Below are 23,292 nucleotides of genomic sequence, written 5' to 3'. Positions count from 1 at the left end.
GATGCTGGCTTGGAGGGGGAGCCCTGGAGGGGAACAGGGAAGCAGTGCATACCTCCACTCTCAATCAGCACGTCCAGGAGCTCATCCATCTGCTGACTTCGTGTCATCTGCTGCAGCAAACGACAAAGAGGAGAGTAGAGGGCATTAGGAGGAAAGTCCCTCCAGCCACAAGCCAGGTTGGTGGCTCTAGACCACACAAAAGGCTTTCTCCCATGCAGGAGAGATGCCACTCGAAGACGGTGGCTTTCAGGTGAGCACTGCAGGGCCCTGGGACAAGCATGGCAGATCCGGGGAGCACGGTGCAAAGTTCCTCCCACCGACCCTCTGCTTAGTGCCCACCACAGACTGCCTCTTCCCAGGGACATCGGGACACACTGACTTTAGGGACCCAGCACCTCACACTGGCATCTGCTTCCTTGCACTCCATACAGCTCCCTGGGGACAATGCACTGTCATGCTCCTCTCCCTGACTGGAGACTAGAAGGACTTTCTGCACGCCCCCCTGCCAGCCAAGACAAGCCCATTTTTGTCACTGCCAAGATCATCACTCTGTTTTCCTAAAGGCATCATCATGACGGACACTAAGGCTGCTGAGAGAAAAGCAGTTAGGGTTTTATGAGCAATGGAGTCTTCCCTGTGGAAAGAGTGGTCCAGGGTAAAGCTAAGGGAGGCAGATGGCGTGGAGCAGGGCACTTGGCAAATGAGCCAAAGAAGGAAGGTAAAGCTTCCTGGTGACTCCAGAGTCTGTTTCTTACACAACACTGAGCATCCCGAAGAAGAGTACACTGAAGTCCTGCAGGATTTGTGGGGCATGTCAGGACCCTGAGGAGGACCAGCACCTTTTGTCAGCACAGAAGATGTTATCACAGAATCACAGGATTACTAGGTTGGAAAAGACCCACAGGATCATCGAGTCCAACCATTTCCATCAATCACTAAACCATGTCCCTCAGCACCTCATCCACCCATGCCTTAAACACCTCCAGGGAAGGTGACTCAACCACCTTCCTGGGCAGCCTCTGCCACTGCCCAATGACCCTTTCTGTGAATTATTTTTTCCTGATGTCAAGCCTAAACCTCCCCTGGTGGGGCTAGAGGCCATTCCCTCTTGTCCTGTCCCCTGTCACTTGGGAGAAGAGGCCAGCTCCCTCCTCCCTACAACCTCCTTTCAGGTAGTTGTAGAGAGCAATAAGCTCTTCCCTCAGCCTCCTCTTCTCAAGGCTAATCCCATCCAGTATGGTGTCTGAGTCCTTTGTGGCAGTCATTCAGTGACTGTCACTTCAAGAGTGATGGAAACAGGCCTGTTCTGCCCAGAGCCCCCGGAACGGGTGGTAGCTCCTGGAGATGAGTTACACCAGCTTTCTAAGAACACCCTGCACAGCCCTAGCCCTGTAGAAAATAAAAACCATGCAGTTACCTGCTTTACTGCATCCTCATAGGGTGGAGGCTGCTTTACCTCTGAGAGGACTGGGCTTGACTTACAAAAACTTGGGGATGGAATAGAAAGCTTTTGACCTGCCTGCGTAGCCATCTGCGTGGGGGAAATACAGGGAAACGGAGTCAATGTACAGGGAGGCACAGTGGGAGACCCAGCTCTCTCCCACCCCTGCTGAAGCCAGGGTGGTGCCAGGGAAGCTAAGGATTTTGTGGGTTAAAGCAGCTCGAAGTGGGTATAAGAGGGAGTGGTAAATGATCTCTGTCAGCCTAGCTCTGAGACCCAGGACCAAGCTGGCCATCGGTTGCTGCCGGAGCACTGGCATGATTTGCAAAGCATCCTGGTGCTTGGTCCAGCCGTGAACGTGCAGAGGAAGAGGGTGAAAGGGGCTGCTGGTGGTCAGCTGCACCCAACCAGAGCGCAGCGCTTCACCAGCTGCCAGCTGCTTCCTGGCCCCTCCTGGGGACCATCTCCATCATCACCACCTCCAGGGCAGCTCACAGAGCCCAGGCCAGGGAAGACCACTCGAAAGAGTCACTAGGTCAGCACCTAACCTTTCCTTGTGCTGAACATCTGCAATATCAGTGTCAGCTTTTGGCCAGATCTCCCTTCCAGGAAGGACCACTGCCTGCCAGCTGCTGTTCCCATCATCTCTAGGCCCTTTTGTGTCTTTCCCCACCACCTGGCCGTGGCTGCCTCATCCCATGAGAGTCAGGGCCAAGGGATGCAGCACGGGCCCCTGCCAGGTGGGTGAGAACCAGGAGTGGATCCAGGGCAGCAGTGAGGCCACTCAGCCTGGCCACACATATCCTGGCCACTTTTCTGTGGAGGGGGAGTGGGAGGAACAGTATCCATGGTGTGGGGGGTGGACGGCACAGAGAGGGAGCTGGTGCTGAAGAGTGACCTTCACCCTAGGACGGGTGGTATTACAGCTGGGTTGAGCTGTAGGGCACTGAAGAGCCACCCCCTCTGTACGCCCTGTGCTCTCAGGTGATGAGGAAGGACCTGGAGATGCCCTCGAGGTGTTGCTTCTCCCTGCTGATGCTCACTGCCCGCAGTCCTGCTGCCCATCCCTGCCCATGTCATCACTGGAGGTATTTAAAAGATGGGTAGATGAACTGCCTAGGGTTATGATTTAGTAATGGGCAGGTATGGTTGGGCTTGATGATCTCAAAGATCTTTTCCAACTTAGTGGTTCTATGATTCTCTCTCAGAGAATTGCCTCACAGCACCATGTCCCACTGCCCAGCTCACATCTACAGCTCCGTGTCCCACTGCTGAGGTCACCTCCTGCATCCAACTGCAACCCCTGCTCTCTGCCCCACAGTCCAGCTTATCCACAGCACTGTTCCTCAGTGTCCAACTCACCCAAAGTGATGCTTCTCGTTGCCCAGTTCAGCCAGCAGCAAGCCCCACTGCCTGTCTCACACTAAAAGCATCACATTACACCGCCAATCCCACCAGCAGCACTCTGTCTCTCTGCCCCTTTCACTCTAAATTGCTCCTCACTGCCCTCCCCAAGGGCAGTGCTGTGTGTCAGCTGCCCATGTCACCTATCTCACCATCCTCTATATAGAATCTCTAAGTTGGAAAAGACCTTTGAGGTCATCAAGACCAACTGTACCTGCCCACTACTAAATCATATCCCTAAGCACTTCACCAACATGTCTTTTAAACACCTCCAGTGATGGTGACTCAGCCACCTCCCTGGACAGCCTCTGCCAGTGCTTGAGAACCCTTTCTGTGAAATTTTTTTCCCAATGTCCAATTTGAACCTCCCCTGGCACAGCTTGAGGCCATTCCCTTGCATCCTATCATCTATCGCTTGGGTGGAGAGACCAACACCCACTCTCCTTTCAGGCAGTTGTAGACTCTTCTCTAGGCTAACCAACCCCAGTTCCCTCAGTTGCTCCTCATAAGGCTTATTCTCCAGCTCCTTCACCAGCTTCATTGCTCTTCTGCATGGCTTAAAGACAATGCTGCATCCCACTTCTGCCACCTTGCAGCACTGCAACCCACTGCTCAGGGTGGGACTGCGAGCTCTGTGCTGCCCTGATCAAGCGCTGGGGCTTTCGCTGTGGCTGTTGCTCCTCTGGCTGTTGCACACTCGGCGTGCACTTGCTGCGCATCTTCCCTGAATGCAGTGTTTCTGCACTCTGTGTGTTTTACAGGTATCACTGCTGGCTTGCAGAGTGCTGGGGCGAATTTGAGCTGCGACCTGCAGCACTTTGTGCTGCTTTTTGTGTGTTGACAGCACGCATCCCTCTCCAAGCTTTCGTACCTGTCCCTAGGGCTGAGTGAAGAGTGGCAGATGCTGAAGGGACAACTCACCGCTGATTGCCTGGTGAGGATGCGCAAGCTCTACCTGACTGCAGACCCCATCTCCAAGCCCTGCTCTTATCTCCCCAAGAAAAGACTTCTCATATGACTGGGGAAACTGCCCTCCTTCAAACCAGCAGTCAAAATTCCTCACACGCTTCTAGGAGCAGCAATGGCTCAGCAAGATGTTGGAAAGCCCTGAAACACTGCAGCAGAACTTGCCTGGGGGATAGGAGGCTGTGCCAGGGCTTTCCCAGGGGCTGAGGGATCTGTGCTGGAGCTTCCCGCTGTGGATAGAGCTTTGCCAGAGCTCCATGGGGAAGAGGGAGCTGTGCCAGGGCTTCCCCAGGGTGGAGGGAGCCACCCCAGGGCTCCATGGGGCAGGGGGAGCTGTGCCAGGACTCCCCCAGGGGCACAGCAAGATGTGCCAGGTCCGCCCTCTGAGGGGAGAGGCAGCTGAGTTAGGGATCTTTCAGGGCAGAAGAATCATAGAAACACCAGGTTGTAAAAGACGCATCAGATCATTGAGTCCAACCATTCCTATCAATCACTAAACCATGTCACTCAGCACCTTGTCCACCCGTCCCTTAAACACCTCCAGGGAAGGGGACTCAACCACCTCCCTGGGCAGCCCCTGCCACTGCCCAATGACCCTTCCTGTGAAAAATTTTTTCCTAATGTTCAGACTAAACCTCCCCTGGTGGAGCTTGAGGCCATTCCGTCTCGTCCTGTCCCCTGTCACTTGGGAGAAGAGGCCGGTACCCTCCTCTCCACAACCTCCTTTCAGGTAGTTGGAGAGAGCAATGAGGTCTCCCCTCAGCCTCCTCTTCTCCAGGCTAAACACCCCCAGCTCTCTCAGCCGTTCCTCATAAGGCCTGTTCTCCAGCCCCCTCACCAGCTTCATCGCTCAAGAAACTGTGCCAGTGCTCCCCCAGGGCAGAGGGAGCTGTGCCAGGACTCTCCCAGGACATGAGGAGCTTTGCCAGTGCTCACCAAGGGGCAGAGAGCTGTGCTGGGGTTCTTCTGGGGAAGAGGGGAGCCGTGCCAGAGCTTCTCTGGGGCATCAGGAGCTGTGCTGGGCTCCCTGGGGCAGGGGGCTGTGCTGTGACACCCCCCAGGACACCCGGGTGCGGTGGCAGCAGGGCTCCCCAGGAGATGCCTCGCAAAGAACCCTGCAGTGTCCATCACTTTCCAACCTGCTCTGCCCTTCCAGCCAGCCCCACGTGCTGCTGTGCCCCCCTGGGTGCCCACCCCGGGTGCCAGCAGTCCAGGGCTGACACGAAAGGACTCAAAGTGGGATGTTTGGCTGAGTGCCTGCAGACACCTGCATGTTCACCACCACGGTGCCACCTGGGGTGCCCTCCACTTACTGTGCGAAGGCAACTGTTGGTCTGCGGGGACCCGCTGCGCCCTTCTGCCTGCGAGCCGGGGGACACCGAGAGGAGATAGTGGCTGTTGGGGGACGGTGGGAGGCTGATGTGCTGGGGGCTCTTGGCAGCCCCGAGTGGAGAGTGCTGAGGGGAGCACTGCGGGCTCAGGAATGTCGAGGAGGTGATGGTGCTTTGCCCTGCAGGCTCCAGGCAGTGGCTATTTACGATGTGAGGCAGCTGTGGCACCCCACAGTTACTTAACTTATCCGAGCTGCTGGCTTGGCCTTTCAAGGCAGTTTGTTTGGATGCAAATGGACAGCTGGACACTGCGTTTTCTTGCTTGATGGGGACGCCAAAGAAATGCTGAGTGGGCTGCTGCTTCTCCTCAAGGCCATTGCTTCTCTTCCGCTTCTGGAGCTGCATCCGTAACTCTTCCACCTGCCTCTGCTCTTGCTGCAGCTTCCATGTCAGTTCATTGATGACTTTCTGCTTCTCCACCAGCATCTTGTCTTTCTCTGTGTCAATCCCTTCCAGCTCCAGCTGGATGCTCCCTCCATTCATGCTGCTCATGAGGCTTTCTTCGGCATTGCCATGAACCGGAGACGGCTGGAGGCCGAACTGGGGAGAAGACATGGGCCCATCGTTGAATGTGTCCGGCAAGGAGCCGCTCACAGAGAGGTCGGAGGAGGCTGGAGAGATGGGTGGGGTGGAACTGGTGCTGCCGAAGTGGTAGAAGCCATTGGATAACATGCTGGTGGAGGACTGTGACTGGTAACCTGACAGGGTGCTTGTTGGAGTGACCGGGAAGGTGACGGTGGTGATCTCACTGAAGTTGGGCACGGCACTGCTGCTGCACTCCTGGAAGGGCCGCAGTCGTTCCATCAGCGCTGTTTTGGTGCCTGACACAGGCAGGCCTCGTATTCGAAGCTGCTGTCTCAGTTCCGACACCTAGAAGGAAAGTCACCAATGATCAGTCCTGATGGCAGAGGAGCCCTCTAAAAACACAACATTTCTAACAAGGAGTCTCAGATCTCCCAGCTTCCTGCTTGAAGCTCTGACCTCCCCCAAGCACTCACTGGCACACCTGCAGTCACCAGAGTTGCCAGGCTATAAGATTCTGCTCCTGCGGTGACAAAGTTTGCACTCACTTTCAGGTCATCCAGGTTAGATGGCAGAGGGCCTGGCTTGATAGATGAGGCACACGTCTGGCCTGAAAAGGTGGTTTTCACAGGAGAAAGAGGGGTGGTGTTGACAGAAGTTGATGAAGAATTTGAACTTTTAGCCATTTGCTCATTTGATTGCCTGAAATAACAAAGGAGATTTGAGGTAACTTGTCTGCCACTGCCTCCCCCACCGGGGTCTCTGTGCCCAGTGTACCCTCTCTCTGCTCCCTTCAGGTTGCCACCTCCTGTACGAGACCTGAAGCATCAACCCCAAGTGTGTTGGTTGACAGCCGACTGAATATAAGTCAGCAGTGGCCCAGGTGGCCAAGAAGGTAAATAGCATCCTGGCTTGTATCAGAAACAGTGTGGCCAGCAGGACCAGGGCATTGATTCTGCCCCTCTACTCAGTGCTGGTGAGGCTGCACCTCAAATCCTGTGTTCAGTTTTTGGCCCTTCACTGCAAGAAAGACATTGAGGCTCTGGATCGTGTCCAGAGAAGAGCAATGAGGCTGGTGAAGGGGCTGGAGAATAAGTCTTACAAGGAGCGGCTGAGGGAGATAGGGTTGTTTAGACTGGAGAAGAGGAGGCTGAGGGGAGACCTTATTACTGTCTACAACCGCTTGAATGGAGGTTGTAGAGAGCTGGGTGTTGGTCTCTTCTGCCAAGTGATGGGTGACAGGACGAGAGGGAATGGCCTCAAGCTGCACCAAGGCAGGTTTAAACTGGACATTAGGAAAAAATTTCTTCATGGAAAGGGTTCTCAGGCACTGGCAGAGGCTGCCCAGGGAGGGGGTTGATTCACCTTCCCTGGAGGTGTTTAAAAGACAGGTAGATGAAGTGCTCAGGGATCTGGTTTAGTAGTGGACAGGTACAGTTGGGCTTGCTGATCTCAGAGGTCTTTTCCAGCCTAATGATTCTATGATCCTGTGATTCTATGAAGACCAGACTGGGCCGTAAGGAGACTGCTAGTGACCCACCAGCAGGTCCCAGGTGTCCCAGCCACCGCACAAAGCCGGAGCAGCTTTGCAGAAGATTGTGCTGTGTTCCCAAGCTTTTGCCTTTCACTTGTGTGCATCTATTGTCCCTGCACTGGCACAAGCACATATGGGAAGGAGAAGTCTGGAGGGACACAGGGCTAAACCCTGCTATTGGCACATTGCCACTCACTTCAGCTGGCCTTGGTGCACCCCTGGGTAGCTGAAATGCTGCTGCTGCTGCTGCTGCTGCTGGCTGAGGATCTGGAGCTGCAGAAAGAGCTGCTGCTGCTGGAGGAGTCTGGCATATGCAGAGTCCATGGGTGGAGGGGACTTCTCCGCCTTCTGGTCTGGAGGGATGTACTGGTGATATTTTAACTTCTTCACCTTGGGCTTGGTGTCCTTGGGCTTTTTGTGACGGTTCTTGCTGTCACCTGATGATTTGGACTGTTGGTCCAAGAAGGAAAAGAATTAGCTGGGAGAAGAGCTTCTACCACCTCTGTGAGAACTCAGAGGGCTGAGACAGGGGGCAGCTCCTGCTGGTACTCTGACACTCTGGCCCCAGGAGCTGCTGAGCTTCCCTACGGGGGCTCCCTCAGTGCCATGTCTCATCTCAGTTGTGCTGGAGAGCACATGAGGTGAAGAATGACCCTTGTTGCTCACAAAGTATTTCGGTGTTGCCTTGCATAGTGGTCTGCTCCTGTCCCAGGGGATGTTTCCAGCACAGGACCTGAGCCATCACCTCTTGCAGGGTACAATACTATATCTTATACCATGACAAAACGAGTCAAATTGCAGTTTTTGACCACAAGGTTTGTCTCCCTGCAGGATTCCAAGCCTTCAGGCCAAAACCCTGGACTTTGCACCCCTGGGGGTTGCTGCACACGGGCACTTCAGGGGAGGCTGCAGCCAGGTGCCCCAGGCTCAGTCCCTCTCCTGGGGATCCTGGAGGCATTACCTTGACGGCGGAGGGCACGGGCAGGGGGAGGCTCTCCTGTGCTGCTGCCTGCTTGGGGCTGTCGCACTGGCTGCCCTGCGCCGAGGCTGGGTCTGATGTGAGGCCGTCAGTGCTGTGGGGATGATCCTGCAAAGGAGAGCAAGTTGTGCAGTGGAAGAGGGGATGTAGGGCTGGTGGCAGGGGCTGGCCAAGCCAGATGATCTCTGCCTCCAAAGGGCATCTGGTGCCCCATTCCCCATGCTGTCTCCGTCCCTTGGCCCATCCCAGTTGCCTCAGTCCATCCCAGTCCCCCCAAATCTATCCCAGTCTGCTACCCCTTTTTTTCCAGGTGCAGTCCCCTCCCAGCTCCATTCCATTCCATATCAGCTCCGTATCTTCATTCCCCCCTTCACTATCCCCCAGCCCAGTTCGCAGAGCCCACCTCTGTCCTGCCCCAGCCCCTCCAGTCTCTCCCACCCCAGTCCAGTTCATCCCAGTCCCCCCAGTTCCTCCAATCTCTCCCATCCCAGTCCTACAGTCTCTCCCGTCTCTCCCATCCTACTTCCCCCACTTCCCCAGACTCTCCAGTTTGTCCCATCCCAGTCCAGTTCAACCCACTCCCCATTCCCTCCAGTCCCTTCAGTCTCTCCCACCTCAGTCCCCCAGTTTCTCCAGTCTCTCCCACCCAATTTCCCCCAGTCTCCTGCTCCCTCCAGTCCCTCCAATCTCTCCCACCCCAGTCCAGTTCATCCCAGTTCCCCCAGTCCCTCCAGTCTCTCCCACTCCAGTCTGCTTCATCCCAGTCCCCTCAGTCCCTCTAGTCCCTCCAGTCCCTCCCACCCCATCCCAGTTCACCCCAGTCCCTCCGTCCCGCAGCTGCAATACCAGATGCGGCCAGCAGGGGACGCGCCGGCGCCGCGCAGCCCCGGTGCCCCGGTCCCCATCCGCATCCCGGTCCCCATCCCGGTCCCCATCCCCATCCCGGTCCCCATCCCGGTCCCCATCCCGGTCCCCCTCCGTGGGGCAGGGACCCCGTCCCCACCTGGGTGGCCCCTGCGGGGGCAGCAGGGGGTGGCTCGGGGGCCTTGGCGCCGGCCGCCGACTCGGTGGAGCCCGGGGAGTCCTCGCTGCGCGGCTGCTCCGGGCTGAGCCCGTCGTTGCTGCTGTCCTCCTCGAAGGCGAAGGCATCAGTCGCCTTGGGGAACCCGCCCTGGGTGCCTGCGGGGGAGAGGGGCCGCGGGGTGAGCCCCGGGGACTGCGAGCCTCTGTTCGCCTCCGCCGGGCTCGGCTGCAGCCGCTCAGACATCTCCCATCCCGCCGGGGCAGCCGCTGGGTGAGTCCCCGCAGTGGGAGAGGAGGAGGCATCAGCTCCCGGGCAGTGCCAGGGACCATGCTGCTCGGGAGGCCTCCAGGGAGCCTGGAGTGCCAGGGACAGAAGGCTTCTCGCAGGCAGGAGGGGCTGGCGCAGAAGCAGCCCTACCATCCATCCTACCCCATCGTCGGGATGAGATGGGGACGGAGGCGTTAGCATCGCTCTCCTTGTCATCTGGGCATCGCAACCGCAAGCCCAGGCCATGAGAGAGGTCCTGTCCTCAGCCGAAGAACTCAAGTTGAAATCCACCCGGCAGGAGACCCATAAAGGCCTGAGAACCAACGTGCGTGGACCCAGCTGCTGCTGAGCAGAGGCTTCCAGCTACTGCCCCTGGCCACAAGCTTCACCCGCATGGTGTGTTTCAAACCACAACCATTGCTTCCTGATGCCCCAGACACTGCTTGTCCCCCCTCCAAAGCTCCTGGCATGCTATCTCCTAGTCAGATGTGCAAGAGCTCTTGACCCCCGTCTTTTGCTGATAAATAAAGTGCTGAGAAAGAAAAGGTCTCCTGTGAGCCCCGGGGAGAGGCTGCAGGTGGGGGCAGAGGAAGGAGCAGCGTGGCCACGCTCGTAATCTCCTCGTGCTCACGTCTGGCATTTGTCAGGCAGCTTGGCACGCCGATAGCAAGGTGACAAACGGGGAAATGGGAAAGGTCCGGGGACAAGGTTCCACCTGTCCTTGGTGCCGGTCTAGCAATGTGTGCCTTCTCACCGCCACACCCCCTCCTGCTCTGACCCCTGCCCCTATCTGAGAGATAAGGGTTATCGCGGCTTGCTCCGGCTCGTGGTGCCAGGGTGGGTGAGGAAGCAGAGTGCCCTGGCTCCCTGCCCCGAGGTGCTGCCCAGCCACCACATGGGGTGAGGAACAGGAGAGCAAGTGGAGAGCATCTCCCTGTTCTCCAGGGCACGGACCTTCTCATATATCTCTGGAAACAGGGCCTGTTCCCTCTCCATTAGAGATGTCTCCCGAGAGGGGTCTTCCCTGAGGGAAAGTGAGGCTGCGCGGTCAACACCTGCCCAGCCAGACGGCTCCCCATGCCTGTAGATGAGGGCAGGCATCCTCTCTCAGGAAAAATGACACCAAGCAAGCGGGATCTGTGGATCTGCAACACTCCCACTGGGCTGGCATTCAATGAGCTGGCGTTGAGAAATGGTGCCAAAGCCCGGAGCCCAAAGGACCTTCAGGACACAGTGGCAGCCCGGAGCACGACAAGAATGTGCCGCATCCTGCTGCTTGATACGGGGGCCTGTGCCGGGTGGGGAATGCTGCCCTTATCTGTCCCCCTCTTGGCCAGCCCCAGGCTGACCGTATTGTTTCCCGATCCCATGTCTCTGCTGTAATCTCAGGCAGAATGGTGTTTGCTCAGGGCTGTTTCTAATGCACTGGGTATTGTCCTCTCAAGCGTATTGGACAAAGTGATGACAAGGACCTGGTGAAAAAAGGTTCTTATATCACTGCTCAGCTATGCAGGGCGCTGGCGGCCTCCTGTCACTGGGATGTTAGGGCTTTCGGTTGGGGTCTGGCACTTTCTGCTCACCCTGCCGGAGGTGATTAGAGGAACACGTCAGCTGAACTTTCCACTGTATAAACAGTTGAGATTCCAAGGTTGAAGTAAAATGATTTTAAACCCTGTCATCTTTCTGGTATTGCAAAAACAAAAGGCTTAATGTTCAGAAGTGCCAGTGTTCATCTCTGCTCTGCCTTTCAGCCCTTCGCCCCAAATCGTGAGCACTGCAAAGCGCCTCTGACTCTGAAAATGCGCTCGAGCATCCTTCAGCTTGGGGCTTTCCTCTGCAGAAACCCAAGGGTTGGAATTGTTCCTGGTGCAGGTGCACCACCTCCTGCTTTGGGTACTCAACAATACCAAATAACTTCATGTTTGACCCCAAAGTGCTGTGTGTTTCACCCCAAATGGGATAAAACTGGCTTATGGGACACATTTTTTTCCCCCAGCAATGTGATAGAAGGGCATTGCAAAAGGGAGGAGTTTAAAATCGAGCAAATTGTTTTAAGCCAGACTTTTTAACAGTTTTGTCCTGTAAATCTCTGTTTACCACAAGCTCCTGACAAGGCAGCTGGAGGGAAACTGTTCGAACTTCCAGCACGCCTGCCCAGCCTCCAAGCCAGTGGATAAAATTATGCAAAAACTGCCTTGAATGTTTATAAAGGGGAAATATTTTAGAACTTTTTTTTCCGACTCTTCTCTCTTTCGATAAGTGGCTGGAGAGATTTTACTTGAACTCTCCTTAAAAATTCCTCTTCAGACAGAGTCCTGGAACATTTCACTTTCAAAGGCAAGAGCTGGAAAGGGAGCAGCTCAAGGACCAGCCTGGAGAAGCCACTGTACGAACACTGTGAACGCTTCCCAGCAGGAAAACAAGAGCAGGAACAATTGCACGGCAGGACAAAGCGGTCTCTGAGCCTGGGATATTTCACATAGTTTATGCTGCTTTCTGAGATGAAACCAAAGTCCAGGTACTTTCTGCTTCCATTCCAAATTTCAGCATCACTGTGGTCATTCAAAGCCCCCTCCTGTCCCAGACCCCTGCCACTGTCAGCTTGCTCTGGAGCCCCTGAACAGGCACTTAACATGACATTATGCCAATGGAAATAATCCCATGAATTGAGGAACCAGGAGCACAGAATAGGATGTTCCCAGGCATCAGAGCATCTCTCAGTGCCTCAGTTGAAACCCAAGGGCAAATTTGGATGTGTGGAGGTGGCCCCAGGCTTCAGAAATACCGGCTGCTGTCCTGGTCCTGCAGGATCCTGCTGGCTTTCCTGCTCCTTTCTCTGCTTTTGAACCTCCTTGTCCTGGTACTGGGGCCCGAGTCAAAATCTTAGTCCTTTTGGCTTTGGGTTTGCTCCCACACCAGCCTCCCCACAGCAGCACAGGGGAAATAATTGTGGAGGATTCTGCCTGCCTCCTCCAGCTGGGGGGAAACCAAGCCTGGGCAAAAGCCAAGGGCTGAGAACTGGTTGCTTGGAGTGTACCCTGCTTTGGGGTACAGGTGGCTCCTCCTATTCCCCAATACTGTAGCTTCCTAGGGATGATTTCTCTTTCCCAGCCATGGAGCATCCTACTCTGCTGAGCCCTTCCACCAGCAGCAGTGGGTTTAAAGGAGGCTTCTTGAACTGGGGCCACTCCAGCTTCACCTACTGGGATGTAAAAGCTTGTCAGGGCACAAGCTGGGAGAGTCCAGGCTGACCTCACAACCATACATGTGCGCTCAGGTCCTCTCCCATGCGAGGGAGGAAGGAATGTCCAGTCTCCAGCAGCATCATTTATGCACGCTAAGCCTTGGAGAGGAAAGGGTTTGAGAAAGGAAATTCTTTCTGAGGAGACATGGCTGGACAACTGCACGTGTTTCCATGGTCATTGCTCTAGGAGTTGTTTTCGTAGGCCTGGGTAAGACAACACAGGCTGTGCTGGATTGTGAAAATAATAAAATTTAGACAGCTTTTAACTCCAGGTTGGTCACTTCTTGCAGTCGCTGCGGTACATCCTCCTAACCTTGCCAGTACCACACACACAACCCAACACTCACGTTCACTTCCACTACCTTTTATGGCCTCTTTCACAGCTGAGTCGACAGGAATAATGTTCTTCTCCACCAGCTCCAAAGGACCCGGCCTGAGAGCAATCTTTTCATTGAGATCATCTGCCAGGCGGGCTCTTTTCAGCTTCATTTGAGTTGACTGAATGGACCCCTCTGCAACTGAGTCTAAAAGGCCAAATAGAAGGCATCAGCTCAGGACAAGGGGCATCTGTAAATACAGTGCTTGGCAAGGATCGGCTCACCCTTCCCCACAGCCTTGATTAGCTGCAGCCAAAACCTAAGCACAGAATCACAGAATGGTTTGGGTTGGAAGGGACTTTAAAGATCATCCAGTTCCAACCCCTCAGACTCTATAGGACAGCGAACAGACATGAGTTCTTTGAGGTGAACAGTAACAGAAGGTATTTAGATGACAGAGAGTGACTCAGCAGGCCAGTTTCAATCATCTCTAGCCTCTGTGGTGAAGCAAATGGACATTTAAGTCCCTTATACACCAGGGCCCACCTCCGTGAAATGCTGAGCTCTGTGAGCAGGGGTGTGAGGGGCTCTGGATGAGAGGTGTGTGTCTGGCAACACAGCCTGCCTGCTCCATGTCCAGCCAGGCAGGCTCTGCTCCATCTCTCCTCCAGCTGTGTCCTGCTGGCTCTGTCCTTGTCTGGTGCTCCACATCTGCTTTACAGCCCCTGGGAACCCACTCCAGTCTGTATTGCTCCTATTATTTAACCTGAGGGAAAGACACTTTCCAGCTGTTAAACGGACAATTATTCTGGCTCGTTTTAAAGATGGAGAGGGGAATGCGAGGCAGTGGCACTGATATGGCCTGGGTCCCTTCTGTGTGCCAGGGGAAAAAAGAAACACAGACTTCATCCATGCTGAGAGCAAAGGCCAGGATTTACAGTTGCCAGAGAGAGATCTGCTTCTTCCAGGGGACTGACAGGACTTGAGGAGAGAGCCTGCACATCCTCTCTGTCTCTAAGGAGCTCATTATCTCTGGAGATAACAAGGGACACCACAGTGTTCTGCTGTCTGTGATGGGATGCAGGGATGTGCCAGGATGGGAGAGGGGGGAGCTGCTGTGGCTTACAGACTGATAGCAGGGCTCACCCTTTTCGCATGGCCCTGCTTGGGTCACTGACTGCATCGCCAGGAATTATCACATATCCAGAATTAGGGCAAAACATAAGATGTCTCGCTTTGGGAGGGTATGGCAGCCACCTGCTATGGGGATTTCAGCTCGCTGGACAACAAATGTCCTGGGTAGGCTTTTCATGAGGATCAGAACTTGGTAATTCTGTCTGAGTCCATTCTCTCAGCTGCTCTCCACTCCACTGTCCTCTGGAGCATCTTACACTGGTCCCTGCCAGTGGTGGGACAAAGATCAGATGGTATTGGGTGTGCTTCTCCCAGGGAATAAATGTGTGTCTTGTCTGCTGAAGACCAGGTCTAGACTTAATTCCGTACAAGTCTCCCGTTTGAATCTGCCTCTCATGAGCAGCTGGGCCAAAGATAATTGTGATGAGATCCCTGAGGGGAACCCAAGTAGGGCAGGAGAGATGTTGGCCACAATGCAGGAGACACAAGGAGTATGTGGGAGAAGGCATAGATCAGGGAGTCTTACCTTGTAAGATGTGCATATTGACCAGGTCTGATCGCTCCGGCCTGCTTCTGATCTTGTGCTTGAGATAATCTTCAGTCTGCAGAACACAAATGCAGAGAGGGTTACTCAGCTAGAGTAGAACACAGTACAAAGAGTGCCTGCCCCTGTGCCTTCCCATGGGTCTTTTGGATTCATTACAAGCTGGGTGGAGTGAGCTCCTACATCACATTTTTTCTCACTCAGACACAAGCTTGTTCTTCTAAAAGAGAACAATGTGCAAGGAGATGCTGACTATTCACTATCTCTGCTCCTAAACTGCGTCTTTCCAATCGACCCAGGGCTTTTGATGCCTGAAGTCTTATAAGAGCTTGTGGGAAGGATGAGACCTACTCACTGGAAGTGGTGGATCTCCTAGCTTTGCACACCATGTTGCCGTTGAGAGCTGCACCGAGGCAGCTCCAGAGGGTACCTTTAGCAACAGCTTCTGGGGAAGCCTGGCACTCTGGGGTGAGAAATAAGGCAAGCAACTCATGAAGGAACCCAAACCCTCTACCTATATCAGCCATGAGGTTTAGCCTTCCTGCAGTCCTGCAGCTCCTGGGCTCTGTGATTCCTCATCCCAGTTTTGATGTGGGATCAGGAAAACCCACTTTGCAGATCACTGCAGCTGAGCTTGTGATGAACATGGTCCTGGAGCCTTGTGCCAACATTCTCATGGCTTTAGGAAAAGAAAGTCATACAGAGGTACAATAAAGCCTTCCATTAGGGCCAAGAAAGCCAGTGTTGGAGGCAGCTGACCTCAAGAATATAAACATAAGCTTATTGCCTGGTGAAGAAAAGCTAGAGCATGACTTGGACAAATTATTAGCTGTTTGCTAAGCTGAGACGCAAGAAGAGAATGCAGAAAAATCTACATAGTTCAAAGAGGTTAAACTCCTAAGGATAAATATAAAAGAATAGCACAAACAGCTGGAGCAAAACTGGAAACCCCACAGTACAAAGTGTACAGGTTCATGAGAAAAAGATTTTATAAGCACTTCTGTAGCCAGGAGAAGGCGATGGAAAGTGCTGTCTGTGTTCTATAAACAGGAGAAATAATTGTGAATGATGCTTAGATGGCTACAGCTTTTAATGCTTTTTTAAACCATCCTCACTAAAAAGACAAATGGCTGTTTATCAATCAGATGACTAAGCCAAGAACCTTCAGCAACAAAAGAGAAGAAGCTCCAGTTATCAGGTTGGAGAACAGGTTGGAGAATACTCAGATGAGTTAAGTGTTTCCAAACAGTTTGAGATACACAAGGCTAGAGTAATAGCAACTGTCTGTGGGTCTCCAAGGTACTGGGCAAGGGAGAGCATAATTTCTTGCTTTAAAAGAGATGGAGAGAAGAAACTAGGAAATTATAAACCAGTCAGGAAGATATTGGAGCAAGTAATCAAACAATCTATATAAATGGATTTTGAAGATAGCAAGGAATTGAGTAACAGCCAGGATGGATTCATCAAGAACAAACCACATCACAGCAACCTAATTTCCTTCTATGGAGAGATGACAAATTTCTGTTACAGGAATAAACAATGAATCTCATGTAACTTGGCTTTAAGCATGTTTTGACATTATCTCGCACGGCTTTCTGATATGCAAGCCAGATAAATTTGGTCTGGGTAAGATTAACATAAAAAAAGGATCATAGCTCTGGGTCACCAGAGGAATGAGGAATGGCTCACAGTCTAAACAGAAGAATATTTCAAATCATCATACGCAGCATTTTTTCCCGCTAGTCAATATATTCATTAATGCCTTGGATGATAGTAGACGTAGTCCTTGACTCTGAATTACTCAAGGCGAGTGTATTACAATGCAATATGATTTGGAGTAAGGTCTGAAACGCATTTGATACAATTTAAAGAAGGACGTATGGAAAGGGCTGCCTTCAGGTCACATTTAGCCATAGCTAAGCCAGCTGATTAAACACTAGGGTAGGTGAAGACTTAATCCACCAGAGATGCTTCTGTAGTGGTCACTGGGTAGCGGCCTTAAGCAGAGATAGAGAAAGACATATAAAAGGCTCTGGAGAATCTGGGGATCAGCAGCTGAACTGCATCCCCAGACCAGCAGGCAGCTTTCTAGGAGACAAAATGAAGGATGTCAGAGTTTGACAGATAGACCCCAGGAACAGCATGGCCCTGCATCTAAAAGGGTCCATGGGAAGCGTCTGGAGGAGAGCTGCAAAAATCCTCAGTGAGCCAGAGAAGGGATCAGCGAGGAGAGGCTGAAGGGAGGGGTCACTGGACAGTCCAGAGGTGAGATGGCTGTAGGGAAGCGTGAGGCAAAATGCTTTAAAAAAGTGCTACAAGAAAAAATATAAACACTTCTGCATGTGCATGGATGTAGGAGAAAAAGTAACGGGGCTAAACTGCAGCAGAAGAGCTTGGGCTGGGAATCAGGGGAGGCTGGCTCACAGCACGGGTGAGAGAGCACTGGAGCAGCTTGCTGGGGTGGGATGTCCATCTCTGGTCACACATGCATCAGGAACGACCCAGCCGGGGCTGTCCTGCTCTGAGGTGGAGGCGCGATAGCTGTCCCTCCCGGCCACGCTTGCTGGACTGCTGGGTGTAAGCGCCTCAGGAAAGTCAGCCTGCTCTCTGTCCTCCGATCCAGCAATCTGTTATAGGACGCTGACTTCAAAGCCTGCTGCGCTGGCTGGATGCCAGCCTCTAACATAGCCAGTGACATGTTTAAACAAATAATAGACATTTTATTTACTGAAGTCTTTACGATTTCTTACCCTTCCCCTCATATTTTTTTCCCCAGCTTATTTTCACCAACACAATCCCTTGTTTGGACCACGGGGAGGTTTGTCTGGTTCCTGTGCCAGGTCAGAGCAAGCTGGTATTTGCACCTGAGTGCAATTAAATCCACCTAATGCACTTCCCTCTAAGCTTCGGGTCAGGTCCTGACTTGGACTAAGCTTGAATTGCTGCCCTACAGATGTGGCATTGTTTGTGTTGGACTCAGCATTCGCACTGCATCCCCCTGACCTTCTGCTGTGATTTCAGTTCCTTTTAACCTTTGCTGTTTACAAGCTGCATTTGTGTCACTGGGTTGCAAATGGTGGAGCAAGACCTCAGATGTAGGGGTTTTTTATCATCAGCTGAAGCAGAAGAGCTTTCAAAACACATGAAAACGGTTATGGCTATCTGCATTCTGTTTGCAGAACATCAGTTTGGAGGAGTATCAACTAAACAACAAATGCCATTGAGTAATTATTCAGAAACAGCCGCTGCTCCTTCCCTGTCAGCTCTAAAGCAGGGCACACTTGCAAGTGAGTGTGTTTGTTATGGGCTGTGCTCGCTAGTGTCTTTGTTAGCATGCTTTAAAAATTCAGGCTGTCTGGGACAGAGTAGACCATCCTTCCCTTTTCCCCAGGCAACCAGCCAGTGAAAGCCTTTGAAGAGAACGACAAAGAGACACAAATGTATACTGAAACTGTAAAATATATGACACTTCAAGGATACTTTGGATTGCTTGATATTTTGTAAGCATACTAATTTTTCAGAGTTGTATTATGTTTCTCCTGCTCGCCATTCGTTACCGCAGGAGACTCGGGGCAAGTGATTTGGAGTGTGTTTAAGTTCAGAAGAGCATTTCTCCATATTTCACAATCATCCTTCCTTGCACAGCTCCTTTTTCCATGAGGCTGCAAGCATGTTTTGCAGGTTAATGGAACAAACTCTTGTGTACAGGCAAAATCTGCATGACAGATTGCTTCCTTTTCCCTAGACATCCCCTCAGCTTGGTCAAGGCTGGATGGTGGGAGCTTGGAAAAAAACAGTGTGATTTCCCAAAAAGTGATCATATCACGGAGATTTGATGTGTTCTGGAAATGGCTACTTATCTTATCTCTGCCTTCGGCAATATTTAGGGAACCCTGAGTGCAGTCAGATAATGGGGCTGGTGGGAGCCTGGCCCACTTAGCTTCCTCAACGTTGTGTGTCGTAATGGCCAGCAGCACTGCTGAGCTAAAAGCCAGAGTCTGGTCTGATGACAAGTGTAAGCTCCCTGGGGACTTGTTCCAGGTGACAAAGGGCATCAGCATTCCTCCTGCACACTTGCTAAATAGTTAGGCTCTGTCGGTTTTATTTGCAGCTGCCCCTGCTCTAACCCCACTGACTTGAGCAGGAGTGGAAAGCAGCCAGCACAGCGAGGAGTGGGATGTGGACCTGGCCTGGAGAGGAAAAGGGGTTGGTTCATTTGGTTGGACATTTACTGGAAGGACTGCCAACTCCATGCTGAAATATGCCCTGGCCACAGCCTCATGTAAAACCCAGGGGCTGTTCTGAAACCCCACAGATCAAGGCATAGATGGCCCCTCTGACCTTTTAAACCTCCTCTGCTTGGAGAAGATGCTCCAGAGCATTTGTGATCCCTGGCTTGGCCCCGCCGTATCTGGAAGCAGGGGAGGGGCCTTGATCCTCATCCATGGACACAAGGTCTGGATGGAGGATGTCAGTGGAGGAGAAAGTGGTGGAAGGTGCTTTCAGACCGCCCAATGCATGCAAAGCGAGCCCACGTGTCCCTTCATTGGGATGACTGCAGGAGTTACCTTGGCTCGCTCCAGACTTTTTCGCTGTTCATGGAATGCAGATGGACTTTTCAGTGCTGCAACAGGAAAGAGAGAGGAGCAGTCAGCACAGGAGCAGAAGCAAGCAGCCACTAGGATATTCAGCAACAGCATTTTAATGAGTGCTATAAAAATAGCAACACAAACTAGCCGTTCTCTTTATTGCACTGACTAAAAATAACTCAGGAAAGCTCTGGGAAATCCCGTGCTCTCAGCCAGTCTGTGGCAAGAGAGCAGGGGGGATGAAGAGCATGAGGAGTGCAGGAGGTTCATGGGCGGGGTGAGGGTGCAGGCTTTGAAACACAGTGCTCTGTGGGACACGTCAGAGAGCTGATGCCACTTTTCCCTGGAGGGCTTAACACAACTCACGGAAGGCACCACAGCCCCAGAAGGGCAATATGGGAGAGGTAACAACCTGAGAGAGGACCTCACCCGCAAGTGCCTGAGACTTGAGGCCAGCAGGAAAACTGAAAAGACCTGCCTTGCTTCTTGAGGCCATATCGGTGCAGCCTCCAGCAAGGAGATCTCAAGGCAAGACCTTGGAGCTGTGGTCCTTTGTCCCTCTTCCCTTGCTGACTGCCCCTCCATTTCCTCTAGGTTCCCTCTCACTGGACTTTTGTTCTGTCCCCTGCCCAGAATCATCTGAGTGACCTGGGGCCTCCCTGAGCAGCTGCCTGGCCAGGTACCAGGCCACAGATCATGCTTTTGACATCTCTTGGCACCAAGGAGAATTAACTCAGAGAGGCTTCCGAAGGAAAGCACATAACCCCTGGCCCTTAGACCAGTGAACACCAGTCCTATGGAGCAGCTTGATCTGGAGTTGCAGAGGACCTTGCACATTTCCTGGTTTACTCTGGTTTAGTAGAAACCGGAGCAGAAGTTGCATGGTGAAAAGCTTAATATTTCTAAGATCCTGCAAAAATTCTTTTCTGGCTCTGTAAGCAAGCAAAATTAACTGTTCCACTGGGATGGGGAAGGGAAAGGAGGCCTGACCCACAAATCCAGTTTGCTACAACTCTGACAACAAGAATTGTTTTTCTGTCTTCTGAACAGGATCCAATAAGGACAGAAATTATGTTGACACAGGACCTGTTATTATCCATCAGTCTAGAGTAGGATGAAGAGAAGACTGGGGGCTGCTAGGAGATGTTTGGGGGACCTCTGAATTCGTTTTTGGTTGGCAACCCCCAGGGCTACCCCCCTAACCTCCAGTGGATCACAGTGAAGCACAGATGGCATGTTCCTGCCCCTAACATTTGGAAAGCGGACGTACAGAGAAGCCAGCGTTACTGTGCCATGCTCTGGTGAGCAGCCAGGAGGACTTGTGACATCAGGTTCAATCAGAAGCAAAATAAAATGGTGCACGTGAGGAAATGAAGTTAGCAAGAGATGTGACTTTGACAGCCCTGCTCACTCTGAAGTGCTGACATTGGGAGTGTGCTACAGGCATTGACCAAACGCCATGCTACTCAAGAGGAACAGGTTGCAGAATTTAGTCATTTACCAAGATTTTTGGAGGAATTATGTGGATGCTGCAGCTTGTATTAGTCTGCAAAACAAATAAAGACATTGCTAGCACTCGTTATTCAGATAACTTGTCAAGGGATGACGTGTCAGGTTGAATTGGCTGAGGGTCTAGAGGCAACAGAACAGAGATCTTGTTGAGAACCTTGGCACTATTGCCTCTAAGGTTTGAATTAAAAGATGAGGTGGTGGTTGTGTACAGCAAGAGGGTCTTTACTTCAAGTGCAGCTTTTTCTGCAGCCCATCACAGTAGGGGGAACCTTGCCTTGAGAAATCCATGATCCTGCAAGCTGTCTCACCCACTTTTCGGGTAGGTGAGCAGGAACTGGCTGAGGTTCAGGGCAAGAGTCTGTGCAGGTCTACAGCAAGGGTTCATCCATGCTCAGCCCTACAGCCTGCCTTTCTGCAAGTGATCCCACATGCTCGTTTAGAATGCTTTTGCCAGGTCTGTAGCAGCTTCACTAGGAAAATAAAACTGCATATGTAGCTGCATAAACTGGAAACTTCCTACTCAATGAGCCTTAAGAATGGGGCAGGCTCTGCTCTCACCTGCACTCCTATGCATGGGGAGCATGAACGTGTCTCAATGAACCTGGATATCCCCTTGCTTTCAGAGAATCCTCAGAGTCATGGGGCTGATGGGCCCACAGGCTGCCCTTGCCTACCAGCCTGTGCCTGTCTTTATTTGTAGAGCCTTTTTCAATAGTGTTGATAATTTTGCCATTCTGTTGTTCAATTTACAACATGAAAACTTTTGACGGAGCCCAGCTTTGAACCTGAAGTCTTACGTCATGCTGCTGCCTTTTGCTCCTGAGCATCCTCCTTTAGGCATTTTCTGCCTTCTCCAGTGATGGGGCCTTCAGAAGGTTTCCCATTTCTTAGAAGAACATCCAAGGGAGTTTAAACAGGGCTCAGATATGGAACAGCATTAATGATTTCCAGTTAAAGCAAGCAGAGGCTGGGCTTTGGTAAGGGTATTAACTTCCTTGTGTTATGCTCAGGTAACACTGATAATTCTCTCCACACTGTTCTATTGGATGCCAAAACCTAGCAAGCTTCCTGGGATTTATTCCAGTGTTTCACATTTGCCATGCTATAGCTGCACCACTGAACAGCTCAGCAGGCTCTGTGTAGTCACCAAGTCCCCTTCCTACAAGGGTTTCTACAAGACCTCAAAGTTTATCCGATGTTATCTGTTACTCTGATCTTCCATCTCTCTTTTGTGTCTCTGTATAAAATGGATGTCAGAAAAAAAAGTTTCTCTGTCCTGGGATTATGTCAGCAGTGGGTTGAAAACAATCCTTGGGCAAAATCTGATGTGCGATGTGGTATGAAGTGCTTGCTCCAGGCTTGGTACCAAAGTAGCTTCTTGCCATGGAGACCAGCGATGCCCATCTCTCCCCTTCCAAAAAGGCTAGTCTCAACCACTATGGGTTACAGCCACATAGGTTCATTTCTTGCCCTCCTGTAACACATGTGAACAGAGATCCTTTCCCAGTGCACCTCCTAGAGCCCAACTCACATGCTGGTCCTCAAAGCCAACAGAACACGGGAAGATATGTTTAACTAAAGATTTGTTTTTCATAATGAATGACTCTGCTCATGCCCAGGCCACAGGGATGCTGGCTGGGGCTCTCTTGTATTAAATGTTAACGTCTGACATTTCCTCCTGAGGTCAAATTCAGCAGTTAAGTTCTGCACGCTTGTTTTTATAATGGCGAAAGTGCCTCTTCTACTACTTTCAGTGAAACTGTGCTCAGGCTTCCTAAAATGGCCTTCTTGGACAGAAACCAGACTGCAAAATGTCAGCCTAGAAGTTGAGAGTGCAAAGAAGCCATGGCAGGACAACACCCTTCAGTTGCCATTAAATAAATTTGTCCGAATACGTGGTCTGCAATGCATAAGTTTTAAATGTTAGATGCCATTTGTAGAAGTGCAGTCCCATGCACTGGGCCCTGCAGGGCAGTATCAGGCGTACAAACCTCTCGGTTGGCACTAATATGTGTGCAATGGAGTGTTCTGCACCTTTTCTGAGTGAGCTCACCTTTACAGAGCAGACTCAGCAGTTCAGGAGGTGTCAGACGTGTTTTGGCCACTGGTTGTATTGCCAGTGCTTGCAATACTGTAATAAATGTCATGCTATTTTGCTTAAAGCTCCATCTCCTGGGGTCCTCTGATTAGGGATTGTGGTGATAGGATGAGGAAGAATGGTTTTAAGCTGAAAAAGGGGAGATTTAGATTAGATATTTGGAAGAAATATTTTGCTGTGAGGGTGGGGAGGCCCTGGCCCAGGCTGCCCAGAGCAGTGGTGGCTGCCCCATCCCTGGAGGGGTTCAAGGCCAGGTTGGATGGGGCTTTGAGCAACCTGATGCAGTGGGAGGTGTCCCTGCCCATGGCAGGGGTTGGAACTGGATG

At 52.0% G+C, this 23,292-nt stretch overlaps 2 protein-coding genes across 4 annotated transcripts in view; one reads left to right on the top strand and one right to left on the bottom strand.

The window, feature by feature from the left end:
* The window catches only part of MYOCD (myocardin), a 234,554-nt gene that overhangs the window by 3,209 nt on the left and 208,053 nt on the right, over positions 1-23,292 (bottom strand). For all 3 annotated transcript variants that reach the window (XM_069872309.1, XM_069872311.1, XM_069872310.1), the window contains 10 exons: positions 19,336-19,391; positions 14,750-14,825; positions 13,135-13,296; positions 9,241-9,416; positions 8,220-8,345; positions 7,455-7,708; positions 6,273-6,426; positions 5,125-6,072; positions 1,418-1,531; positions 53-110 (listed from right to left, as the gene is read on the bottom strand). In XM_069872309.1, coding sequence (XP_069728410.1) covers positions 53-110; positions 1,418-1,531; positions 5,125-6,072; positions 6,273-6,426; positions 7,455-7,708; positions 8,220-8,345; positions 9,241-9,416; positions 13,135-13,296; positions 14,750-14,825; positions 19,336-19,391 — 2,124 coding nt within the window. The remainder of the gene's footprint in view (positions 1-52; positions 111-1,417; positions 1,532-5,124; positions 6,073-6,272; positions 6,427-7,454; positions 7,709-8,219; positions 8,346-9,240; positions 9,417-13,134; positions 13,297-14,749; positions 14,826-19,335; positions 19,392-23,292) is intronic.
* ADPRM (ADP-ribose/CDP-alcohol diphosphatase, manganese dependent) overlaps positions 1-23,292 on the top strand; it is a 193,257-nt gene that overhangs the window by 111,669 nt on the left and 58,296 nt on the right. The gene's annotated exons all lie outside the window — the stretch shown is intronic.

Source organism: Phaenicophaeus curvirostris, chromosome 19 (assembly GCF_032191515.1).
Source record: "Phaenicophaeus curvirostris isolate KB17595 chromosome 19, BPBGC_Pcur_1.0, whole genome shotgun sequence".
NCBI classification, from domain to species: domain Eukaryota; kingdom Metazoa; phylum Chordata; class Aves; order Cuculiformes; family Cuculidae; genus Phaenicophaeus; species Phaenicophaeus curvirostris.
Note: the sequence above shows the minus strand (reverse complement) of the source record. Positions and strands in the feature narration are given on the sequence as shown.